General features: G+C 37.7%; 1 protein-coding gene across 1 annotated transcript in view; it reads left to right on the top strand.

Annotated features, from left to right (window-relative positions):
- The window catches only part of LOC137049149 (thyrotropin-releasing hormone-degrading ectoenzyme-like), a 155,677-nt gene that overhangs the window by 46,033 nt on the left and 85,899 nt on the right, over nucleotides 1-23,745 (top strand). Inside the window, exon 4 of the mRNA XM_067427533.1 lies at nucleotides 18,289-18,443. Coding sequence (XP_067283634.1) covers nucleotides 18,289-18,443 — 155 coding nt within the window. The remainder of the gene's footprint in view (nucleotides 1-18,288; nucleotides 18,444-23,745) is intronic.

The following is a 23,745-nucleotide window of genomic DNA, read 5'->3' as shown; positions in this document are numbered from 1 at the left end:
TGACCACTTCTCACTGTTATTGCCTCTCGCCTCTAAAGACTTCTCTCCATTTCAGCAGCTGTGATTTGTGGAAGAGCAGAATGGGCCGCAGACATCATTAGAGGGAGCTGATACTAGCGGGACGCTCCAGCTGGAGCAGTAATAGCGCTTATAGTGGCTCGCGCTGGCTGAAATTGCGATTGATTGCGTTATCAGGTTAAGATCGGGAATGCTGTGGGTTTGATGGGGGCTGTGAGGAGAGAGACCGGGACTGAATGAGGAACACTCACAGGTGTCGAGTCTGGGAATGATGAGGGCGCTAAATAAAAAAAGGGTTATGAAACGGACAAGACATTACATTACAGCACACCCCAGCCGCATAGAGAAGACAATCTTCACGAGTTTTAGAAAAGATCTCAATAATGTCTCGAACTGTGCTCATATTTCCCCATAAATAGTGTCAGTCTGCAATCAAAAGTCAAAGACCTCAATATAATAATAATAATAATAGATTTTATTTATAATGCACTTTTCATTCCGAAGAATCTCAAAGTGCAACAAAGGGGGGGGGGGGGGATAACAACAAAAAATGAATAACAAGTAAAAATATAGAATACTACAAACAATCAACCAACACAGAAAACAGAACAGAAACAGAGCTGATGGTGAACAGAAACAGAGCTGATGGTGAACAGAAACAGAGCTGATGGTGGAAGTCTCTGTTAGCTCCGCAGCACACTGTGGTCCACTCCATGTTTCAGATTTCTCCCAGCGGCAGTGTCCCGATGACATCGCCGAGGCACGACAGCTGAAGACCAGATGATGGGTCTTCTTCATGATGATTCAAACGATGAGGATCGCTCCAGCACCATGCAGGAGGCAGAACATTCCTCCGGGCACTTCTGTGGACACACCGGGGCCGGCGCAGATGTCGCTCCACATATGAACTTAAACAATTCTTATTAAATAAGACTGAATAGTACTGAGCCCCGCACCTGACATGCAGTAAAAAAACTAGTAAATCGTGCGCACGATTTACTATTATATTACTATAGTTCCCTCAATTTATAAATCGTGCACACACTTTACTATTGCGTTCCCTCAATTTATAAATAGTGTGCAAGTTTTGCTAATTTGTTCACTCGATTTACTAAATCATAGGCATGTTTAACTAATTCATCCCTCGATTTGCTAAATCATGCGCACGTTTAACTAATTCATCCCTCGATTTGCTAAATCATGCGCACATTTAACTAATTCATCCCTCGATTTGCTAAATCATGCACACGTTTAACTAATTCATCCCTCGATTTGCTAAATCATGCGCACATTTAACTAATTCATCTCTCGATTTGCTAAATCATGCGCACATTTAACTAATTCATCCCTCGATTTGCTAAATCATGCGCACGTTTAACTAATTCATCCCTCGATTTGCTAAATCATGCGCACATTTAACTAATTCATCCCTCGATTTGCTAAATCATGCGCACGTTTAACTAATTCATCCCTCGATTTGCTAAATCATGCGCACGTTTAACTAATTCATCCCTCGATTTGCTAAATCATGCGCACGTTTAACTAATTCATCCCTCGATTTGCTAAATCATGCGCACATTTAACTAATTCATCCCTCGATTTGCTAAATCATGCGCACGTTTAACTAATTCATCTCTCGATTTGCTAAATCATGCGCACATTTAACTAATTCATCTCTCGATTTGCTAAATCATGCGCACGTTTAACTAATTCATCTCTCGATTTGCTAAATCATGCGCACATTTAACTAAATCATCCCTCGATTTGCTAAATCATGCGCACGTTTAACTAATTCATCTCTCGATTTGCTAAATCATGCGCACATTTAACTAATTCATCTCTCGATTTGCTAAATCATGCACACGTTTAACTAATTCATCTCTCGATTTGCTAAATCATGCGCACGTTTAACTAATTCATCCCTCGATTTGCTAAATCATGCGCACATTTAACTAAATCATCCCTCGATTTGCTAAATCATGCACACGTTTAACTAATTCATCTCTCGATTTGCTAAATCATGTGCACATTTAACTAATTCATCTCTCGATTTGCTAAATCATGCGCACGTTTAACTAATTCATCTCTCGATTTGCTAAATCATGCGCACATTTAACTAAATCATCCCTCGATTTGCTAAATCATGCGCACGTTTAACTAATTCATCCCTCGATTTGCTAAATCATGCGCACGTTTAACTAATTCATCTCTCGATTTGCTAAATCATGCGCACTTTTAACTAATTCATCCCTCGATTTGCTAAATCATGCGCACATTTAACTAATTCATCCCTCGATTTGCTAAATCATGCGCACATTTAACTAATTCATCCCTCGATTTGCTAAATCATGCGCACGTTTAACTAATTCATCCCTCGATTTGCTAAATCATGCGCACGTTTAACTAATTCATCTCTCGATTTGCTAAATCATGCGCACTTTTAACTAATTCATCCCTCGATTTGCTAAATCATGCGCACATTTAACTAATTCATCCCTCGATTTGCTAAATCATGCGCACATTTAACTAATTCATCCCTCGATTTGCTAAATCATGCGCACATTTAACTAATTCATCCCTCGATTTGCTAAATCATGCGCACGTTTAACTAATTCATCCCTCGATTTGCTAAATCATGCGCACATTTAACTAAATCATCCCTCGATTTGCTAAATCATGCGCACGTTTAACTAATTCATCCCTCGATTTGCTAAATCATGCGCACGTTTAACTAATTCATCCCTCGATTTGCTAAATCATGCGCACATTTAACTAAATCATCCCTCGATTTGCTAAATCATGCGCACGTTTAACTAATTCATCCCTCGATTTGCTAAATCATGCGCACGTTTAACTAATTCATCTCTCGATTTGCTAAATCATGCGCACATTTAACTAATTCATCCCTCGATTTACTAAATCATGCGCACGTTTAACTAATTCATCCCTCGATTTGCTAAATCATGCGCACGTTTAACTAATTCATCCCTCGATTCGCTAAATCATGCGCACGTTTAACTAATTCATCTCTCGATTTGCTAAATCATGCGCACGTTTAACTAATTCATCTCTCGATTTGCTAAATCATACGCACATTTAACTAATTCATCCCTCGATTTGCTAAATCATGCGCATGTTTAACTAATTCATCTCTCGATTTGCTAAATCATGCACACATTTAACTAATTCATCCCTCGATTCGTTAAATCATGCGCACGTTTAACTAATTCATCTCTCGATTTGCTAAATCATGCGCACATTTAACTAATTCATCCCTTGATTTGCTAAATCATGCGCACGTTTAACTAATTCATCCCTCGATTTGCTAAATCATGCGCACGTTTAACTAATTCATCCCTCGATTTGCTAAATCATGCGCACGTTTAACTAATTCATCCCTCGATTTGCTAAATCATGCGCACATTTAACTAATTCATCCCTCGATTTGCTAAATCATGCGCACGTTTAACTAATTCATCCCTCGATTTGCTAAATCATGCGCACGTTTAACTAATTCATCCCTCGATTTGCTAAATCATGCGCACGTTTAACTAATTCATCCCTCGATTTGCTAAATCATGCGCACATTTAACTAATTCATCCCTCGATTTGCTAAATCATGCGCACGTTTAACTAATTCATCCCTCGATTTGCTAAATCATGCGCACGTTTAACTAATTCATCCCTCGATTCATCCCTTGCATTGCCACTGCCACAGTGCTTAATTTATGTACAGAAACGTCCTACATGGAGTTATGAAAAATGTTAATGTTAATACCTTGGAGAATCTAAAAGGAATTGAAAGTAAAATCAAGTCATTTTCATCTTTTTACCATGTTGCTTTATTTAACATTTCTCACTTGCCCACAAGGCAATAGCACAATGGCAATGCTCTGACAAACCTCTGCTAGAGTTTTAATTCTAGATTTTTTGCTCCCACATTTGAACCTGACTTTGTTAAACACACCGCATACTCATGAGCATCACGGGTTGGACCTTTATCCATTGTTTCGTCTCTTATCTTAATCTGACCATGGAGTTGACTTTGGTGGAAAGCTGAAGGTGATTGTTGATAGGCTGTCCCAAGCAGTAGTGCCTGCACAATCCAATCACGTTTGAGAGGTAAACAACAAATTGAGGGTTTCTGATTTTTTTTTCTCCTTTTTTCCTTTTTTTCTTTTTTTTTTTAGAATAAGCAACGGGTACCTAGACGGTGGCCCAGTAGTGCAGCCATATTAAATTAAACCACAACACAATGAAACCGCCACAATGCAACGGAATTAAACCACAACACAATGAAATCGCCACAACACAATGAAATCGCCGCAACACAGTTAAAACTCAATCTATAGAGCAATGGCAAGGAAAACTAACTTTATTGCACTCCGAGAGCCCCCTCATGGTCTGGAGCATTTCCGTTGTGTTGTGATTTTGTTGTGTTGCGGCGGTTTCATTGTGTTGTGCCTTGTTTCTGTTGTGTTGTGGAAATTTCGTTGTGTTGTGCCTTGCTTCTGTTGTGGCGATTTCATTGTGTTGTGGTTTAATTCCGTTGTGTTGTGATTTCGTTGTGTTGTGGCGATTTCGTTGTTTTGTGGTTCGTTTCCGTTGTCTTGTGGCGATTCCATTGTGTTGTGGTTTAATTCCGTTGTGTTGTGGTAATTTTGTTGTGTTGTGGTGATTTTGTTGTGTTGTCCCTTGTTTCCCGTTGTGTTGTGGCAATTTCGTAGCGTTGTGGTTTAATTCTGTTGTGTTGTGGTGATTTCGCTGTGTTGTGGTTAAATACTGTTGTGTTGTGGCAATTCCGTTGTGTTTTGGTTTAATTTCGCTATGTTGTGCCTTGTTTCTGTTGTGTTGTGGCAATTTCATTGTGTTGTGGTTTAATTCCGTTGTGTTTTGGTGATTTCGCTGTGTTGGGGTTAAATTCCGTTGTGTTGTGGCGATATCATTGTGTTGTTGTTTAATTTAGTACGGCTGCACTACTGGGCCACCGTAACTTAAGGTTATGGATAGAAGATCCCTCAAAATTGTACTTAAGTACTATACTCAAGCAAGGAGTCCGTTACTGTCCGGCTCCGTGTCTCAGATTATCTTATTTTTAGATCTCCCAATGGAGACTAGTCTACATAAAACAGACCCAGGACTTCATTAGGATTTTTGAGCAATGAACGAAAAAATCTGATAAAACTGTAAAATACTATTGCTACAATGTAGTCGTTTAACTTTTTTCAGAAATCTAATCTTGAGCACTAAAGCAGTTAAAGTTTTATTGGTTGTCAATATTAATATATAATTTGACAGTAACAGCGCTCTTGATGATGGGAGCAAACATTTCTGATAGTTTAAGATGAATGAGGGAAAGCGCTGTATCTTTAGTGAATGTGTGACATGAACACAGAGCTTCATGGAGAGTGAAGTGAACTGTGTGATAATGAGGCGAGCTGAGAGCATCTGTTTGACCCTCTCTGGAGGCTTTTCTCCTCAGGCACCACTGCAGCTCCATGAAGGACTGCTCTCTTCTGCCCCGCTGCCTGTGTTAAGAGCTCAGATGTGAGAGCAGACCGCAGGGCGTCAGGGGTGCTGTGGACCGAGAACGAGTCTCTTTACCATGAACACACACAGACCCAAACGCTTCCCTCTCTCCTCATTTTCAGCCTCATGTGCTCCTGAGCTTCCCTTACAAAAAGTTCATTCAAGTGTGCTATTAGTATCTTTTAAACTAAAAATAAGAATACTTCTCAGAAATATCCTTAAAATTGCTCTTAAGTATGCTTGACTTAGTATACATAAGACATACTTGACATACTGACAAAAAATTATAAATAAAGTAAAATAAATAAATAAATTATAAATAAAGTATTTTCTATATGCATGTTATCCATTTTTTCAATGTTATATGGTCAATTTTATACAGAATCTCTGTATCAAAACACAGGTGAAGAAGAAGCAGAACAAAGTGATACATGCTTACACAAATGTAAAATAATGCAATCATCAAATAGCAGAGGAAACGACTGAAGCTAAACTATCAGTATACCTTATTAACTAATATCACTTGTGGTATAGATGCAGTACAAATAAAAAACGTAGTTGTAAACTAGTTGTGTACGCAAAGTTGACTTATTTTACATTTATATATACTTTTATACACTAAAAAGTGGGCCAATTTAGTTCCAAATATTAAAAAAGTATACTTAAAAGTATACTTCAAGTACATTGATATTAGTACTATACATAAAATATAGTTAAAAATATACTTGAACTTTACTTAAATGGTTAGTTCACCCAAAAATGAAAGTCATCCTAGATGTATATTACATTCTTCTCTCAGATTAATAAATCAGAGTTATATTTAACATATCCAGGCTCTTCAAAGCTTTATAATGGCAGTGATTGTTGGGACATTTTTGAAGTCCATAAAAGTGCATCCGTCTGTCACATCCACATGGCTCTTGGGGGGCTAATAAAGCCCCTCTGAAGCGAATCGATGCATTTATGTAAAAAACAAAACAAAATGTATATACATATTTAAAACGTTATAAAGTACATTACCTAGCTTCCAGCGAATCACCTTCCGCATTCAACTTGAAAAAGTGTAGCACAGTTCAAAATGCTTACGCTATGTATGACGACATTGCACACCAGTTATGCTCGTAGCGTAAGCTCGATTGACTTCTCTGTGCTGCATTGGGAGTTAAATTAAGTGCTGTTTGAACCAGGTGCAGGAAGTAAAAACAGCACGAAAACAGACTGCAAGAGTAAAAAAAAAAAAAAAGATTATGTGAGGAAAGTGAAGTCCAGATGAATGCAAAAAACAAACTAAGCACAAATCAACACAACAAACCCACCTAAACCTCATCAAGACTTGATCAGGAAGTCACATCAGGCCTTTAATAAGAGAAAAAGCCAGAAGAGCACATATTTCATTTGTCTGAAATAAAAACAGTAATTTTAGGTCTGTTCCAATTTATTCAACAGCGTGATTCAGTCATACAGCTTCGTACTGAACTGACATTTGTTGCCCAATTAGCAAACAAAACAGCACCAATTACTGCAAACTGCAAACGGAGTCTCCACATGCAGAGACATCTAAAGCAAATCAATGCAAATTGGGAAGATCATTCTGAAAATGAATATCCAGGTGAGAAACATTAAGGTCTGGAAACATTGCAGATCAAACCTTCATGATTTATCCCAGTAGAAACCGCTGGAACACTTCAACATGAAAGTCCTTTTGATCAGCAGCTGATGAAACTCTCTGAACCTATTCTGAATGCAGACCAGATTCACACCAGCACCACTGACATATAAAGCAATTCTGCATCCTAAAATGGTTTCATAGTAATTGGGCTGTACCAAAATATATCGAATTCATGTACTAATGTACAAATCTTGATATGTATTGCAACAGCTTACGCTAACCGAGTGATTTAAACATATCAAAAAGTTATGCAAAAGTCAAAGTGAACTGCCAAGACAAGTGACTTGGGGTGTGTGTGTGAATGTTTCAAATGATATATCTAAAATGATCAACAAGTTATTGTGACACCCTCATAAGAAAGCCACATGAGGAAAGACTATAAAAGGGAGGCAAAGCAGTAAACTTTCGTTTAGTTTAAGGTGTTTTTCTTTAACTGAGTTAGTGGCATTTTATTTTACATTTATGTTTGTTTGTTCACACTGATGTTGAAATGACACTGTCCTATTTTGTGACATTTCTTTTTATGTAGTCTCACATAGCCAGACCATCAGACTGACAGCAGAAGGTCTGGACCATAGACTGTACAAATTGTAGCTTTCATTGGTCATGGACCGCCCAAGAGGACGTTTGACTGACATGTAACGCAACCAATCACAGTTTGTTTTGTTCAATGTCATGTTAAGGGTCATGAAAATGTAACGTTGATGTCCCTGAAATAACAGACCGGGCATTTATAAATTATACATTCAAGAGCCTTGTTCAAGTTTACTGCAACAATTGAGCCGTGAACTTCACGTACTTAAAAATCCAGCGTGACACTGCACGAGAGAGTTTAAAGTTGTGGCATTTGTTCCCAGGCGGAGCGTTAAAGAACGCAACACAGTCTCGCGGACATATTCTAGAATTCAATCAATCAATCAATCAATCAATCAATCAATCAATCAATCAATCAATCAATCAATCAATCAATCAATCAATCAATCAATCAATCAATCAATCAACTTTATTTATATAGCGCTTTTACAGTGACGATTGTTTCAAAGCAGCTTCACAGTGTTAAACGGGACAATATTGCAACCAAATTTGATTTGGCTTGTTTGATGAACCATCTGAACCAATCAGAGGACGACTTTGAAACTCCTGGAGTGTTTCCAGATAAGTGTGCCATTTGCATCAAACGTTCAGCCAACGGCCCGTGGGCGTTGTGACATCTGAGAGTACTTTTTATGTAATGCTATACAGCAAAGCAATGTGGTTTACATTCAGAAGTTTCAGAAACTTTCTTTTTCCCAGAAATTATATAAAATAATGTTGGTTATATAATTTTCATTTATTTAAAAAAATATTTTAATAAAATTTCTATTTATTTTACATATTTTTACAATTAACAACTTATTGCTAGAGTGACCACATCCCAAAATTAGGAGCTTTGCCCCGAATCCTGCAAGATTTTCCTGTATTATTTTTTTCTTCCCTGAAATTACAATACCACAATAAGAAATATAGTAAAAAATGCGACTGCCATTTAAAAACCTATTTGTGCAGCAGTCATGTTGTATTTAGACCAGGGAAAATAGCCTACGTAATCGTAGAGAGAGATTTTTCCAATGATGATAGCTGTGGACGGAGCAAAGGAATTAGAGTGGACCTTTTCAAAAGGGTTCACCCAAAATTGAGCTGATTTACTCCCCCTCAAGTCATCCTAGGTGTATATGACATTCTTCTTTCAGACAAATACAATCAGAGTTATATTAATAAATCCAGGCTGATCCAAGCTTCATAATGGCAGGGATTGTTGCTCTGTTTTTGAAGTCCATAAATATGCATCTATCCTTTAAATAACTGCTCCACACAGCTCTGGGAGGTTAATAAAGGCCTTCTGACGCAAATCGTTGCATTTGTGTAAGGAAAATATCCATATTTAAAACTTTTTTTATTAAAGTTCCGGCCGATCGCCTTCCGTGGAAAAGTATTGAAAGTGCCTTCTCGAAGTTCAAGATGCGTACGTGACGTCTGACGAGCGTAACTGGCCATGTAAGCCTTTGAACGGTAGAGGCACTTTCAACACTTTTTCCATTAACTGAATACGGACGGCGATCGGCCGAAACTTTACTTTATAAGGTTTTAAATATGGATATTTTTCATACACAAATGCATCAATTCACTTCCAAAGGCATTTATTAACCTCCCGGAGACGCGTGGAGCACATTATTTGGTGGAAAGATGCATTTTTATGGACTTCAAACACATTGCAACAATCCCTGCCATTATAATGCTTGGATTAGCCAGGACTTATGAAAGAAGAATGTCTTATACACCTAGGATGACTTGAGGGTGAGTAAATCATGGGCTAATTTTCATTTTTGGGTGAAGTAACCCTTTAAATACAGCTACACCAGCCATGACTTCATCTAGACATATACTGGATAAGAATATTCTTATCAAGGTGCACTAAATCCAGTAAAATGCATTTAATATTTGCATAGTCTAATAAAGATTTTTACCAGCTAGCCTGTTACTCAGTTAATTATACGTATTTAGCAGACTGAATAGGTAATGTAAATTACATTGTATCATCCTTGGCAAATTGAGTGCCAGTCACAGAGCTGGTAAGTAAATATTTACATAGTACTTATATCTCTCTCACACATGCCCAGCAAAATCTCATCTACGTATGTCCTTCAAAAGAGCAGTAAGCAGGGGGTCACCTTACTTATTGGATATCACACTTATCCTTAATATCTTGCAGCCCTAAATTATATTTTACAGTATATGTCCCCAAGCCAATCACACACAGTGGGTTTCTGGCAAACAAGAATCTGGCAAAATGTCCAGTTGAGAACATGATGGAAATATAACAAATGTTTCACTATAGTCAGAAATACTGAAATGAAATTAATTCAAAATCAAGAACAGACTTGAAAACCACAATTGAAAGCTGGCTGTTGAAAAACGCAGGTACAGAAAGTTCTGTGCGGGATCTGTGGGAATTACACTTAAAAAGGATTGAAACATCGAAATGTCAAATAGCAAGAAAAACACTTTATACACTCAGCATACTCAGTTTAGAGTACTTTCATGTACATCTATTTCCTAATCCATTGGTAAACGTTCTGTCAATACTGTAATCCTGTAATGCTGTTGAAGGTGAAACTAGACGTATATGACGATGGAGTGTGTGAAAGTGAACAGCTGCTCTGTCAGTCGCTCCAACAGGCCTTTATTACATCCCATCAGTTCAACATGCTAAACAGACTCACACTAAAAGAGACCAGCACTGCAGTCAGGCCAGTTTAACTCGGAGTTATAAAACAGAGGAAACAAGATTGGAGCTTATAGCATTAACAGCTGAAGTGATCACAGCCTAAAGCGTTGACCACGCTAATGCTGGATTGAATGTTTTCTATTGCTGTGTCACTGAGAACTTTTTAGCTGCTTTAATAGGAGAGATGCTATTCTGCCAGCTATGAATACTGGTATAAAGCAGGCATGCCCACAATTTATTTGTGATGATCTACCTTTCAATGACCAACTCAATAAGATACCAACAAAAAAGTCCCCACACAGTTTCATATTTAAAAAAAAAAATGTTACAAATGCTTGTTATTACTGAATGCATCTCTGCATTCACTTGCACTGAATGGAATCAGACAGTTTTGCATAATCTGATTCTGGGCAATAGCTGCTGGTAACTTATATCAAACAGTCCTCCAAATTGTCATTAGTCATGAGGCCTGTTCACACTGCGCTTAACCCTGAGTAAAGGAACTTTTCACACTTGTGATTTAGAAGCGAGGTTAGCACCGCTTTTTATCGGGGTTATGAAAGGGTTAGCATTGCTTTTGTGGTGAAACAAAGCGGTGTTAGAATGTTGTGACTCTATTAGCAACCCTCAACCAATATCGCGCCTCATATTCACATGTCACAAAAACAATGCCTGATGTATAAACAGTGTTTGAAGGGGAAAATGTCAAACGGTGACAGAAAACACAACAATTGAAGTGAAGAATAGGTTTTAATTCTTACCTTTATAGTCTGAAAAGTCAATTTGGGATAAACTTAATTGTACTGGGCCCGTATTTATCAAACATCTTAGAATTACTCACAAGAACACTGTTAAGAATTGACTTAAAAGTAAAACAATTCTTGGCTCAAAGCTGCGCTTAAAAGTTAGTTATCAAGCATCCCAATCATACTTTAAGTAAAGTGTAGGACTAAATCTTAAGTGCTCTTAGAGTTTATTTACGACACTTTGCTGTGCCACAAAGGGATTTTGGATGATGTCATGGGCATGAATCAATCACTGAATAGATGTCCTTATTTAAGAATATTCTCAGATAAATTCACATTGAATGGTGAAGTTCCTAATAGGAGTTTACATCCAACACACATTTGACAATAAAGAGTTTTCAAGAGAATACATTATAATATACACATTTGAAATGAAAGATAAACATGTTTTCATCCATGTCTTACAATTTTTTAACTGGCGTGCTGTTAACTGACCTGCCTATATATAGCCTAGATTTTTTTAATATATAATCAGCCACCATGGATTCCAAAAGAAAACCGAACTGGCAGGAGGAAGAAGCGATCGCTACTGCTTGCTGAATTAGAAAAACAGCGTTTTTATTTATTTATTATAAAACCCAACATTAACCAGCGCTGAAAATGTTGATGCCTGCTCTGTCCAAACGATACCGTTGGATTAACTGCTCGTTGTCAAACATTGCGAATACATTTCCCCTCTCTTAAAAGATTTGCGCACGTCTCTGTCTCCTCAGTGCCATCACAAGCCCCTACTGACAACTCCTAACCACTTAAAAGACCTCTCGAGCTGTCTTAAATAACTGGGAGAGTAAGAGTGATTCTTAGCTTTAAGAAATTTGAAAGTAGGAGTGAATTTCATGAGTTCTCAGCACTTAAGACTAAAATAGCACTTTGAGAAGCTTGATAAATACGGGCTCTGTGCAATAAGTCCATGAAATTTCCTCACTGCTAAATATTATAGTACTTGCCTGACTGCATTGTGCCACGTGTAAAGTTTGGTGTAAGGGGGTTATGGTGCGGGGTTGGCCCCCTTAGTTCCAGTGAAAGGAACTCTTAATGCTTTCAGCATACCATGAAATTTGGACAATTTCATGCTTTGAGGATTACCCCTTCCTGTTCCAACATGACTGTGTACCAGTGGACAAATGCAAGGTCCATAAAGACATGAATGAGTGAGTTTGGTGTGGAGAAACTTGACTAGCCTGCACATTTGTCCTGACCTCAACCCGACAGAACGCCTTTGGGATGAATTAGAGCAGAGACTGTAAGCCAGGGCCCGTATTTATCAAACATCTTAGAATTACCTTACAAGAACACTGCTGAGAATTGACTTAAGAGTAAAAAAATTCTTGGCTCAAAGCTGCGCTTAAAAGTTAGTTATCAAGCGTCCCAATCATACTTTAAGTAAAGTGTAGGACTAAATCTTAAGTGCTAGTCTTAGAGTTGATTGACACTTTGCTGTGCCACAAATGGGATTTTTGGATGATGTCATAGGCATGAACCAATCACTGAATAGATGTTCATATTTAAGAATATCCTCAGATAAATTCATATTGAATGGTGAAATTCCTAAGAGGAGTTTACATCCAAAACACATTTGACAATAAAGAGTTTTCAAGAGAATACATTATAATATACACATTTGAAATGAAAGATAAACATGTTTTCATTTAATGAAATTAAATAAACATTTAATTTAATTTTTTTAACTGGCGTGCTGTTAAATGACCTGCCTATATATAGCCTAGATTTTTTTTATATAATCAGCCACCATGGATTCCAAAAGAAAACCGACATGGCAGGAGGAAGAAGCGATCGCTACTGCCTGCTGAATTACTCGAACAGTGTTTATTTTTTATTTTTAATAAAACAATTAAAAGCCATCTCAAGCCCCTACTGGCAACTCCTAACCACTTGAGAGACCTCTCGAGCTGTCTTAAATAACTGGGAGAGTAAGAGTGATTCTTAGCTTTAAGAAATTTGATAACTTGCTTTTATACTTAAGTTTGAAAGTAGGAGTAAATTTCATGAATTTTCAGCACTTAAGACTAAAATAGCACTTTGAGAAGCTTGATAAATACGGGCCCTGTGCAATAAGTCCATTCGTGAAATTTCCTCACTGCTAAATATTATAGTACTTGCCTGACTGCATTGTGCCACGTGTAAAGTTTGGTGTAAGGGGGTTATGGTGCGGGGTTGGCCCCCTTAGTTCCAGTGAAAGGAACTCTTAATGCTTTCAGCATACCATGAAATTTGGACAATTTCATGCTTTGATGATTACCCCTTCCTTTCCAACATGACTGTGTACCAGTGGACAAATGCAAGGTCCATAAAGACATGAATGAGCGAGTTTGGTGTGGAGAAACTTGACTAGTCTGCACATTTGTCCTGACCTCAACCCGACAGAGCGCCTTTGGGATGAATTAGAGCAGAGACTGTAAGCCAGGTCTTCTTGTCCAACATCAGTGCCTGACCTCACAAATGGGCTTCTGGAAGAATGGTCCAAAATTCCCATAAACACACGCATAAACCTTGTGGAAAGCCTTCCCAGAAGAGTTGAAGCTATTAAAGTTGCAATTAATTTCAAAGACTGTTCATAAGATGCCCTCACCTTCACCTGCAGTGCTAAAATCTCCTCCAAAATTGAAATTGAAATTGCCCTAGCTCAACCATCTGAGATCTGCATATTCTTTGATGTGTTCTTTGATAGGCAAAAGTGTTTGTTAGCAGTATGCCCCTGTGGCTGCCTTTGCTTTCAGGCCTGGACGAGTAAAAAAGTGACTGTTGACCAATTAATTTAGATTTCCGTTCTTTCACCTTCATTCAAAGCTCGCTTTTTGCAGCAAGTGTCGGAAAATGTCTCTCCACGTTTCCTTTCTTTGGAATAGCTATACTTGTTTGGTAGATAGGACAAAGGCATTAAGAAAAGGACATAGTAAAAAATAAATTCTGCATGGAAATGCTATCTTTGTTAATGTTTTATTTAATTTAGGTTAACGGTCTGTGGATGAAGGTAATTTGTGTAAGTGATCAAATACTGCTAGCTTTGCAATTTCTTGCCTGGTCAAAGTCAGTCAGAAGCTAAAAGAAGAAGAAAGGACATTGCTTTATTCATTTATTTATTTTATATTTAACCAAAGCATATTTAAATTGTGTGCAAACTACCAGCATTGCTTATTGGGCACCCGTGGTATAAAGTTTCTATTCCTAAACAAAACTCTGTGAAGCCAGATGCTTCTAATGATACACATGTGTTTAAGATTTAATAAGGATAGTTATGCCTATATAGTGCAGTGAATCTAAAAAATCCTCGCTACCATGATCCTCACTGAACGTGTCTGTACTGCAGCAGCTAGTTCAGATGAAGTAAACTGGGGTAAACAGAGCAAACACGTTCATGTGTATTTTCAGCAGGTTGCCATTAATGAACAGCCCTCAACTCCTCACACACAGAACTAGCATCAAAAGAACTAACGTCGCTCATGTTTATGGACAACTACTTCAAACACAGACGCCTTGATGGTCATTAAGTGCAGTAGTCTAATGAAGAAACTTCATTAAGGATTTTCAGTGGTTTGGGGTTCAGCGTTTCTTCCTACCCACCGCAGAAGCCTCCTCAGTTTCCTCTGAGACAAATACAGTGTAATTGTGGAATTATTAATGGAGTCATAATTACACCAGGCGACGTGTACAATAACTACAGTATGGAAATATCTTCGCCTGAGGGTAGAGCTGCACTCTAGATTCAAGGTGATATTTCTTAACAAGGTGTTGGCTGAACATTATGTCAAATATATGGCAGCAATTTCTGGATAGATAGATAGATAGATAGATAGATAGATAGATAGATAGATAGATAGATAGATAGATAGATAGATAGATAGATAGATAGATAGATAGATAGATAGATAGATAGATAGATAGATAGATAGATAGATAGATAGATAGATAGATAGATAGATAGATAGATAGATCATCTTCATCTTCAGAGCACAGTTTAAGATATTTTATATTTAGTCCGACAGTGTATCCAAGTGTATGCACACTATACTGTCCATGTCCAAAAAGCTAATAAAAACATCATCAAAGTAGTCCATATGTGACATCAGTTAGTTAATTAGAATCTCTTGAAGCACTGAAAATACATTTTGGTCCAAAAATAACAAAAACTACGACTTTATTCAGCATTGTCTTCTCTTCCGCATTTGTGTTCAAACCTCAAAAAAAGATTCAAACGGTCATGAATCAGCGGATTGATTCATGATTCGGATCGCCAATGTCACGTGATTCAGCAGTTTGACACGCGATCCGAATCATGAATCAATACGCTGATTCATGACTGTTTGAATCTTTATTTGAGGTTTGAAAACAAACGCGGAAGAGACGACCATGCTGAATAAAGTCGTGATTTTTGGACCAAAATGTATTTTCGATTCTTCAAGAGATTCTAAATAAGCAACTGATGTCACATATGGACTACTTTGATGATGTTTTTATTACCTTTCTGGACATGGACAGTATAGTCTGCATACACTTAGATACACTCTCTGGCTAAATATAAAATATCTTAAACTGTGTTCTGAAGATGAACGGAGGTCTTGTGGAACGACATTAGGGTGAATAATTTCATCGTTGGGTGAACTAACCCTTCAACTTCACATTACTGAACTTGTGCTTGCTTTCATTATTTGGTAAGCAAACAACCCTTGTTACTGTGGTATTTAAATTTTCCATTGTGTTACAAAAGGTCTAATGTACCATTATGTACACTTACAAGTTATAGTTAGCTATAGTTCTAGTAGGCTAATTACCATGCTTGTCCCTATATTTACCTCAAAATCCTGTTAGGATTTTGAAAAGTACTCATAATGAAGATTAAGGATTAGGGCCTCGAGGTGTCTAGACGGGCGTATTCTGGTTTGTTCAGGATTTGCATCTTGAAAGTCCTGACGGAAGAGTTAAATTACATCTGTGACCATGATACTTTTTGCCTCTCTCCTCAGTCGTGTAATTTCTGTACGAGTCTGCATAAAAGCCCAATTAAAAGAGCATCAAGTCTCTCGCCCATAAAGAACATTAAAATGGCCAATTAAACCGGCACTGTCTGATTCTATTTTACTTTCTGAAGTCATTTAATAGAGCAGCTCTTTCAGTCTCTCACCTTTGCGTTGCTGTTTTCATTGTTCTTTGCCTCTTGAGCGAGCTTGCGCTCCATCATCTCTGTTTCTGTTTAAAAGTGAAATATTAATCGTGTGTGAACGTACAGCCCAAATGGGGTCTTGTCATTATCAGTGGAGCGTTTGAAAGCTGTTCACTTTTAACGCTGCCCCCCCCCCCCCCCCCCCCCCCCCCACCGCATCCCTGCAGCTGTATCTGTCGTCGGGATGATTGCAGCTTCCCTCCAAAACTCTGCAGCTGCTTTCATTCAGCCGTATCATAAAACATGCAAATAAGGCAAAGACACACACCAGCCCGGCGGATAATCATGTTACAGCTTTCAACAGTTCCTCTTCCTCTGTGGCTGATTATAAGACGTGGATTTAATTTAACGGTGCCAGAGGTTTAACCGCTTCTCATTGGCATATGAATCGTTCCTGAGACGGCCTGATGGAGGTAGAGGCGTTTAAAACAGCCGATTCACTGTCTGCTGTTTCACTCATACACTGACTTGATTAGCCTAAATTAGCTATTTTTAAATATATTTGGGGAGAAATATGGGTAACACTTTAGAATGGGGAACACATATTCACCTGTCCTCCAAAAAAATACGACTCTATAGGTCGTTTTTGTAGCACCTTATTACGACCTATATTTTCGTTTTAAAGTCATGCGCCCTCTAGCTGGCGTAAAAATAATGACAGTGTCGTGTTACGTCTGACGTCATGAAATGACGTATGACTGTCGTTACCAATCAAAATGCGTATTCATTTTAATGCAATGTGTAGACTTTTTAACCACCATTTGTCATTTTTCCATTTGGCAACAATATTTTTTTTAAATTTACAACTAAACCCACCCCATCCCTAAACCTACCCAGTGATTTTGGGTTGTTTGACCTACAAACCTACAAATTGGGTTGTTTGAATGGGTTTAGAGTGTGTCATTTTATGACATTTTAAAAAAAATAAAAAAAGAATTTTCAAAAAAAAAAGAGTTCATTTAGGTTAAAAAATGGGACAAACACTTCCTAATTTAAATACATTAATTAAAGATTAAAAATTAATTCCATCCAGTAACAGCTGCAGAATTGTTTAAAAAGTGATAAATGGTTTTAGACAGGATGACTGCTTAAGGCACACAGACATATCCTGAGAGAGTTCTTTAAAAATTTATAAAAATCAACTGTAAATTAATATAAAATGTGTTCTGTTGCAAGTTCACATACTGCAGGCCTGGGTTACAATGTAAAAAATAAATAAATGTTAGTTTAACTTAAAAAAGTAAGTAACCTGGTTTGAGTTGATACAATGAAAAAAATTGAATATTTAATAAATAGAAATTCAAAATATTATTGTATCTGAAACACATAAAAAATGTGAAAAATCATGAAAATAGCATACTTTGGTATCACAAATAAAACCCACACAATATGCTTACAAAATCTTTTAATAATATTTGAAAAAAGGTTGTCAATTCTCAAAAAATTTTATTGTACTAAAGCAAATTTTTAATTTCAATGAACTCAAAATTTCAAGGCAACCAGGTAACTTATTTTTTAAATATTTTTGTCCAGTGTACAGGAATAAATTATATTTAAAAATATATCCGAATAGAAAACAGTTATTTAAGATCATAATATTATTTTACAATATTACTGTTTTCACTGTATTTTTGATAAAATAAATGCATCTTCTGTGAGCATAAGAGACTTCTTTCAAAAGCATCACAACATTTGAATTGTTCCAAACTCCTGACCGGTAGTGTATGCTAAGTGTGTCTGAACAAAAATGCAGATTCGCTGTAAATTGTTTCACAATCCTGTTTTCCCGTCACTGAGCTTGGATGTTCCTCACTGTGTGCAGATCTCCTGGCAGTGCCGAAGCATCCGTATGCAGCCATGGAGAACTGGGGCCTGAGTGTGTTTGTGGAGCAGAAGATCTTGTTGGATCCTGACGTCTCCTCCTTCTCCTATCAGATGGAGCTCACCATGGTGGTGGTGCACGAGATCTGCCATCAGGTAAAACACACTTACTGAAGTAACAGTGGTTTCATAGTCACAGTCAAACTTGCTAGTTTGAAGTCAATACAATATATATAATAATAATAGCAGTGGTAACAATATTAGATGTGTTAATAATAAATCATAACGGACTAATTTAGTCCAATAATATCAGCAGATCAGTCAGGGTCAGTTGTCTGACATCTGGTGTTGTTCATTTCGTGACTATCAAAGTGCTGCCTCCCCATTTGAGATGCACAACTTCAATCAGGCCTGAAAATTACCTATTCTGTTTGAGGCGTCTCATCCGCTCCTGTTCCAGCGGTGATTCAGATCGTGACTCAGAAAAATTCTTTTTTTAAAACATGGTACATTTCCTGTTTAACCATCACACATTAAAAGCTCCCCTGTCTTGACTCAGCATGTCCCGTCAGTGCTGTTTATTGCCCTCTTAGAAACATAAAACATCTGTCACTCCTCTTTTGGCGTTAAAAACTACCGTCAGGATTTACTAAAGACACGCTGTGATAAATTAGCGCTGAAAAGGCGTGGACAGGGTTATTTTTGAGGCTGACCTTATTGCACATGCATTTGTAGGAGTTTCCCTTTCAGGCAAAACATTTATGGGAGGAGATTAGATAAATAATGCGAGCTGATTTAAAAAGGTTTCTGCTTGTCAATTTACTGGTGTTTTGCACCATTATTTACCGCCCAATAAAACAGACGACAACTGGTAGATAGCGCTGGTCATTATGCATTATGCATAATGAGTCAGTATACGGCTGCGTCTATGTTTATTAATTTGCACTTTGCAAATTGATCACATGCAGAACTGTCCACTCCCATCGCCGCTTTAATGGAATTCCGCTCTGCACGCTAATTTGCCCTTTTTATTAAACCTGGTCCTTCATTTTAAAGACTGCTTTATGCCAAAAAGGTTCTATATAAGGAGAAATGTCTTAAATGATTGCAGAAAAGCTCATGTTAAACACATTGTTTCATTAAAGGAAGTTTATGTAAGATTGTGGCCAAAACTGGTACTGCACTCAGTTTCAAATGACTGTAGAGCGGTGTATCCCCTCTCCCTCTCCCCCCTGACTCGAGGTTGCCAGATAAGCTGCAGGATCCAACAGGAACATTTGTAGTTCTGGAGCTGTGGTAGCTAGAGCAGATCTGGCAACCCGGATGCCGAAACCATAGACTGTAAAAAAATATGGACGTAGTGTCCGTGACGTCACCCATAGGATTCTGATAAGCCGTTCTGAAGCTTAAAGTATGGGCGAGCTGGGCGTTGCCATCTTGTGAGCGAGTCAACGCGTGTCACTCCCGGATAACAGAAAATGGGCAAAAAGGCGGGATGTGCGCGGAGCTGAGGTGACGCAATAACTATAGACGGCGGATAAATGGCTATCCACTTGTAACCACTCCCTTAATTATGCAGAACCTTAAGGCTTTATATAACGGAAACGAATGAGTTATAAAAAAATTCACCCCCCTCAGAGTTGTCATGAAGATCAAAATTAGCCATATAAGCCAAAACCACAATTTGTACCAGGCTGTAAACATGATTTTTTCTACGTTAAAGTTGAGAATTTTAACATGGGGCTCAATGAGATTCTGCTCCCTTCTGGAGCCTGTCCCTAGTGGCCAGTTTAGGAATTACAGTTTACATTACTTCCGTATTGGCTTCAAGAGAGATCGCGGGAGGTTGCCGCTTGGCCGAAACACTACTGACTTCGTTATTGGTCGATAGGTGGAGGGTGCAGCTTCGGGCAAAAACACACACTCTAAAAATGGCTCCAGGGGTTAAAAACAACCCAATTGGCAACTCAGCGCTGGATAAATAGTTCTTGGAATAACTTGCAATTGTCATTGAAACTCAGGGATATGTTTCACTGGACATTTTTAAAGTGATGGTAAAGGATTTGGAGACAGAAACATCGGTCTGTAGATGTTTTTTTTTTGTAAATATGTATGTATGAATGTTATCTGTTAAACCCACGCAAGATTTGCTGCTGTCACTCTTGGCCAGGACGCTCTGGTAAAAGAGATTTTGAATCTCAATGTGCTTCTTTTTCCTGGTAAAATAAAGGTTATAATAAATATTGGACAGAACACATGCTGGGTTAAATTAACCCAGTGGCATTTTAACTCAGCAGGCTGGGCTGAGAAAACCCAAAATGTAGTCAATTTTACCATTAATGGATTTGCTATTCTGGGTTATTCTTGCTGTTCTTAAAATTTCTCCTGTGCATTAGCCTGCTATAAAACTAGACAATCATGAAAGAACAAGCGAAGAATGTATGTTTAGACTGTTAAAACAATCATTTGTATTGCTTGACAAATGGTACAACACACAAATGTGTTAAAATTGGCAACAATGACAACTACAAACCATATATATTCCGTCAATGTATTCATGTTTAAATCTTTTATTTTGAGAAGTACAAGAACTTTTATTTTGACGGGTTGCCGTGACCTTTGAGTGTCTGTGTTCATTATATGACAGGTTTCTCATATGAAACGGTAAATTCTCATGTCCTCAGTGACACGGCAGAGGCTAAAAAGACAGCGAGCATGTGTGGCGCGTGTGTGTGTGTGTACGTGCGCGCACGCGCCCCCATCATTCACACAGAGATGCAAAACATGGAAGAGTAATATTTTAATAGTATATATACACAGACACTGGTATATTCGGTAGAGGTGTGCGAGACCGCTAGATTTGGTATCGATCCGATACCAAGTAAATACAGGGCCAGTATCGCCGATACCGATACCAATACCGATACTTTTTAATAATTAAGGTGGATGCGTCTTCAACCTAAATCTAAATTAATTTTCATGACTTTTAATTTGTTTTTGTGATTAGCATTTTGGGTTATTAATCAGTACTACAAAAGCTTTTGTTCAGAAACAACTTTTGGTTACTTCTGTTTTATTTAAATAAACAAAGTTACAAAATGATTACTTCACAAATATAAAAAAAATGTAAAAACAAATTCTCTTTTCAAGTAGCATGTTAACAAAAAAAGGTTCTCCTCTTTAGTGCACGTCTTTTCAGGATGTCTTTCTTAAATAAACAGTCACAAAGTTTTACTTCACAATAAATATAAAAAATGTAAAACAAATTCTCCTTGTAATACGATATAATGCTGAAAATTAAAATGCACGGCTGAGCGGCGCGCGCGCCTGACTGCTGGTGGTAGCGCAACAGGAGAGGGGGAGGAGAGCAGGGTCGAGCACGAGCAGCACTCTCTTGAGAGCTTCCTCTGCTCTGTGACAGCAGCAGCATTTTAACAAACACGGCCAGGTCGCAAAACGAGAGAAACTGAAACTTAAGTATCGATATTTTCACGTTGGTATCGATCAATACCGATACTAACGTTGGTATTGATTAGTGTTGTCACGATACCAAAATTATGACTTCGATACGATATCAGACTAAAATATCGATATATTGATACTAAATCGATACCACAGTAAAATAAATAAATACATAAATAAATAAGATAAGATGCTTAATATGACAACAGAATGTTATTATTCATTGTTATTTTTTACTAAAAATTCATGTGGCCAGCATGTTCCTTAGGGCTGGGCATCGTTTTGATTTGAACAATTATTGATCAATTGATCAATTACTATTAAAATTATCTCACAAATTTTTGCTATCTCAATGTATTTTTTACAATGGGGTAATTGTGTTGCAATAGCTTACACACAGCACAAGAAAGCTTGATTTCGAATGGTAAATTGAATTTAAAAAGACGAGTAAACAGTAATAAAATAAGAACAAATAAACAGATTACAAACAATAGCACAAATAAATGCAATAGAATAGAAGATACAAATTAAACAGACTGCTTTATTTTTCAGGTAAGTCTAACATTCAGATAAGAAACTGAATTAAAAAAATGCATAGTAATTACATTTAAAACAACATTGGATAATGTTCTTTGTAAAAAATTCAATAGCGTACAGATGAAACTATTAAAGTTACACAAGTTGATCAGTCAAGAGCAGTTGATCGTTTGTGTTTTTGTAGTTTGAATAGCAAATGACTGCGGTCCCTTTAAGACTAACAGACGCATGGATCCTAAACACTGTTCCTGTTACTCGTTCTTCCTGAACTGTTTGCGACTGTGGTTACGTTAATACTCTTCCAGATGTGCACTGATAATTCTTTGAGTGTATTTGACCAATAATAAGCTGGAAAAGGAAGCAAATGTTTGCACTTGTATCATGTCAGAGGCGGCTTTATTAGGGTAGGCTATGTGTGTGTGCGCTTCAGATGTGGAGCACGAAATCTGCGGGGATTAGTAGAATTAATTTATGTGCAATCCCGCGCGAAATTCAGACCGATCACTCACTAACACTAACACACTGTCATGAGGAAAAAGTCCAGCAGAACGCGCGTTCGCCGTGCTCAGAGGTTAACCGGGCTGAGTGAGAATATGCCGGTGTGTGTGTCAACTCGCTGACGGTCAGAGAGGAGAGCGCAGCTGATATCGATACTGTAAAAACTGAGAATCGTATCGTTTCAGATATTCCATTATCGATATATATCGAAATATCGATATTTTTGACAACACTAGTATTGATATTATCGATATTAGTATCGATCTGCCCACCTCTAATATTCGGTATATTGGAGCCCTGCGTGACGCGACTGAACGCAGCTGCGGGACCGAATATAGTCTACTTGTGAGTCGATGCTATATAGATAGGCTATCGTCAGATTTTTTAAATTTCAGTATGTAGTACCGAAGTACCGGTACTTGTGACATCCCTACATAAAACCATGGTTAATTTTCGTAAGGGGATCATGGTTCTGTGTAATCACAAACTGTATTATCGTCTCACATGCCTGCCTAAACTAACACGAGTCAGTAATGTACATTGCATTGGATTCTGAGGTAAAACTTTTGTCGTCTTAACGCCATGTAAGCTTAATAATTGTTGCCGCAAAGAAAAACAAAATGATAATTATGCTAATTAAAATGATTATTAATGAAAACATATGAACTTATCTTAAAACATCTGCAACCGGTGGCTTTACCTTTTGCATTGTCCTTTCAAAATGACAGTTTGGGAGCGAATTTAAACGAATCAAGACGGGAAGCACATGAAACAAAGCGCTGGGTAGAATCAACCAAGCATTGCGACCCAGCAAGTTTAACCCAACGACTGGAAATGTGAAACTACCCAGTGGTGTTTAAAGTGTGATCAAATAAACCAACAAAAATTACCCAACAGTCCTAACCCAACATTTTGGGTTAAAAAACAACCCAGCAATATTTAGAGTGCAACATGTCAACAT

This window comes from Pseudorasbora parva, chromosome 20, assembly GCF_024679245.1.
Source record: "Pseudorasbora parva isolate DD20220531a chromosome 20, ASM2467924v1, whole genome shotgun sequence".
NCBI lineage: Eukaryota > Metazoa > Chordata > Actinopteri > Cypriniformes > Gobionidae > Pseudorasbora > Pseudorasbora parva.
The sequence above is the reverse complement of the archived record's forward strand: the minus strand, read 5'-3'. Positions and strand labels throughout refer to the sequence as shown.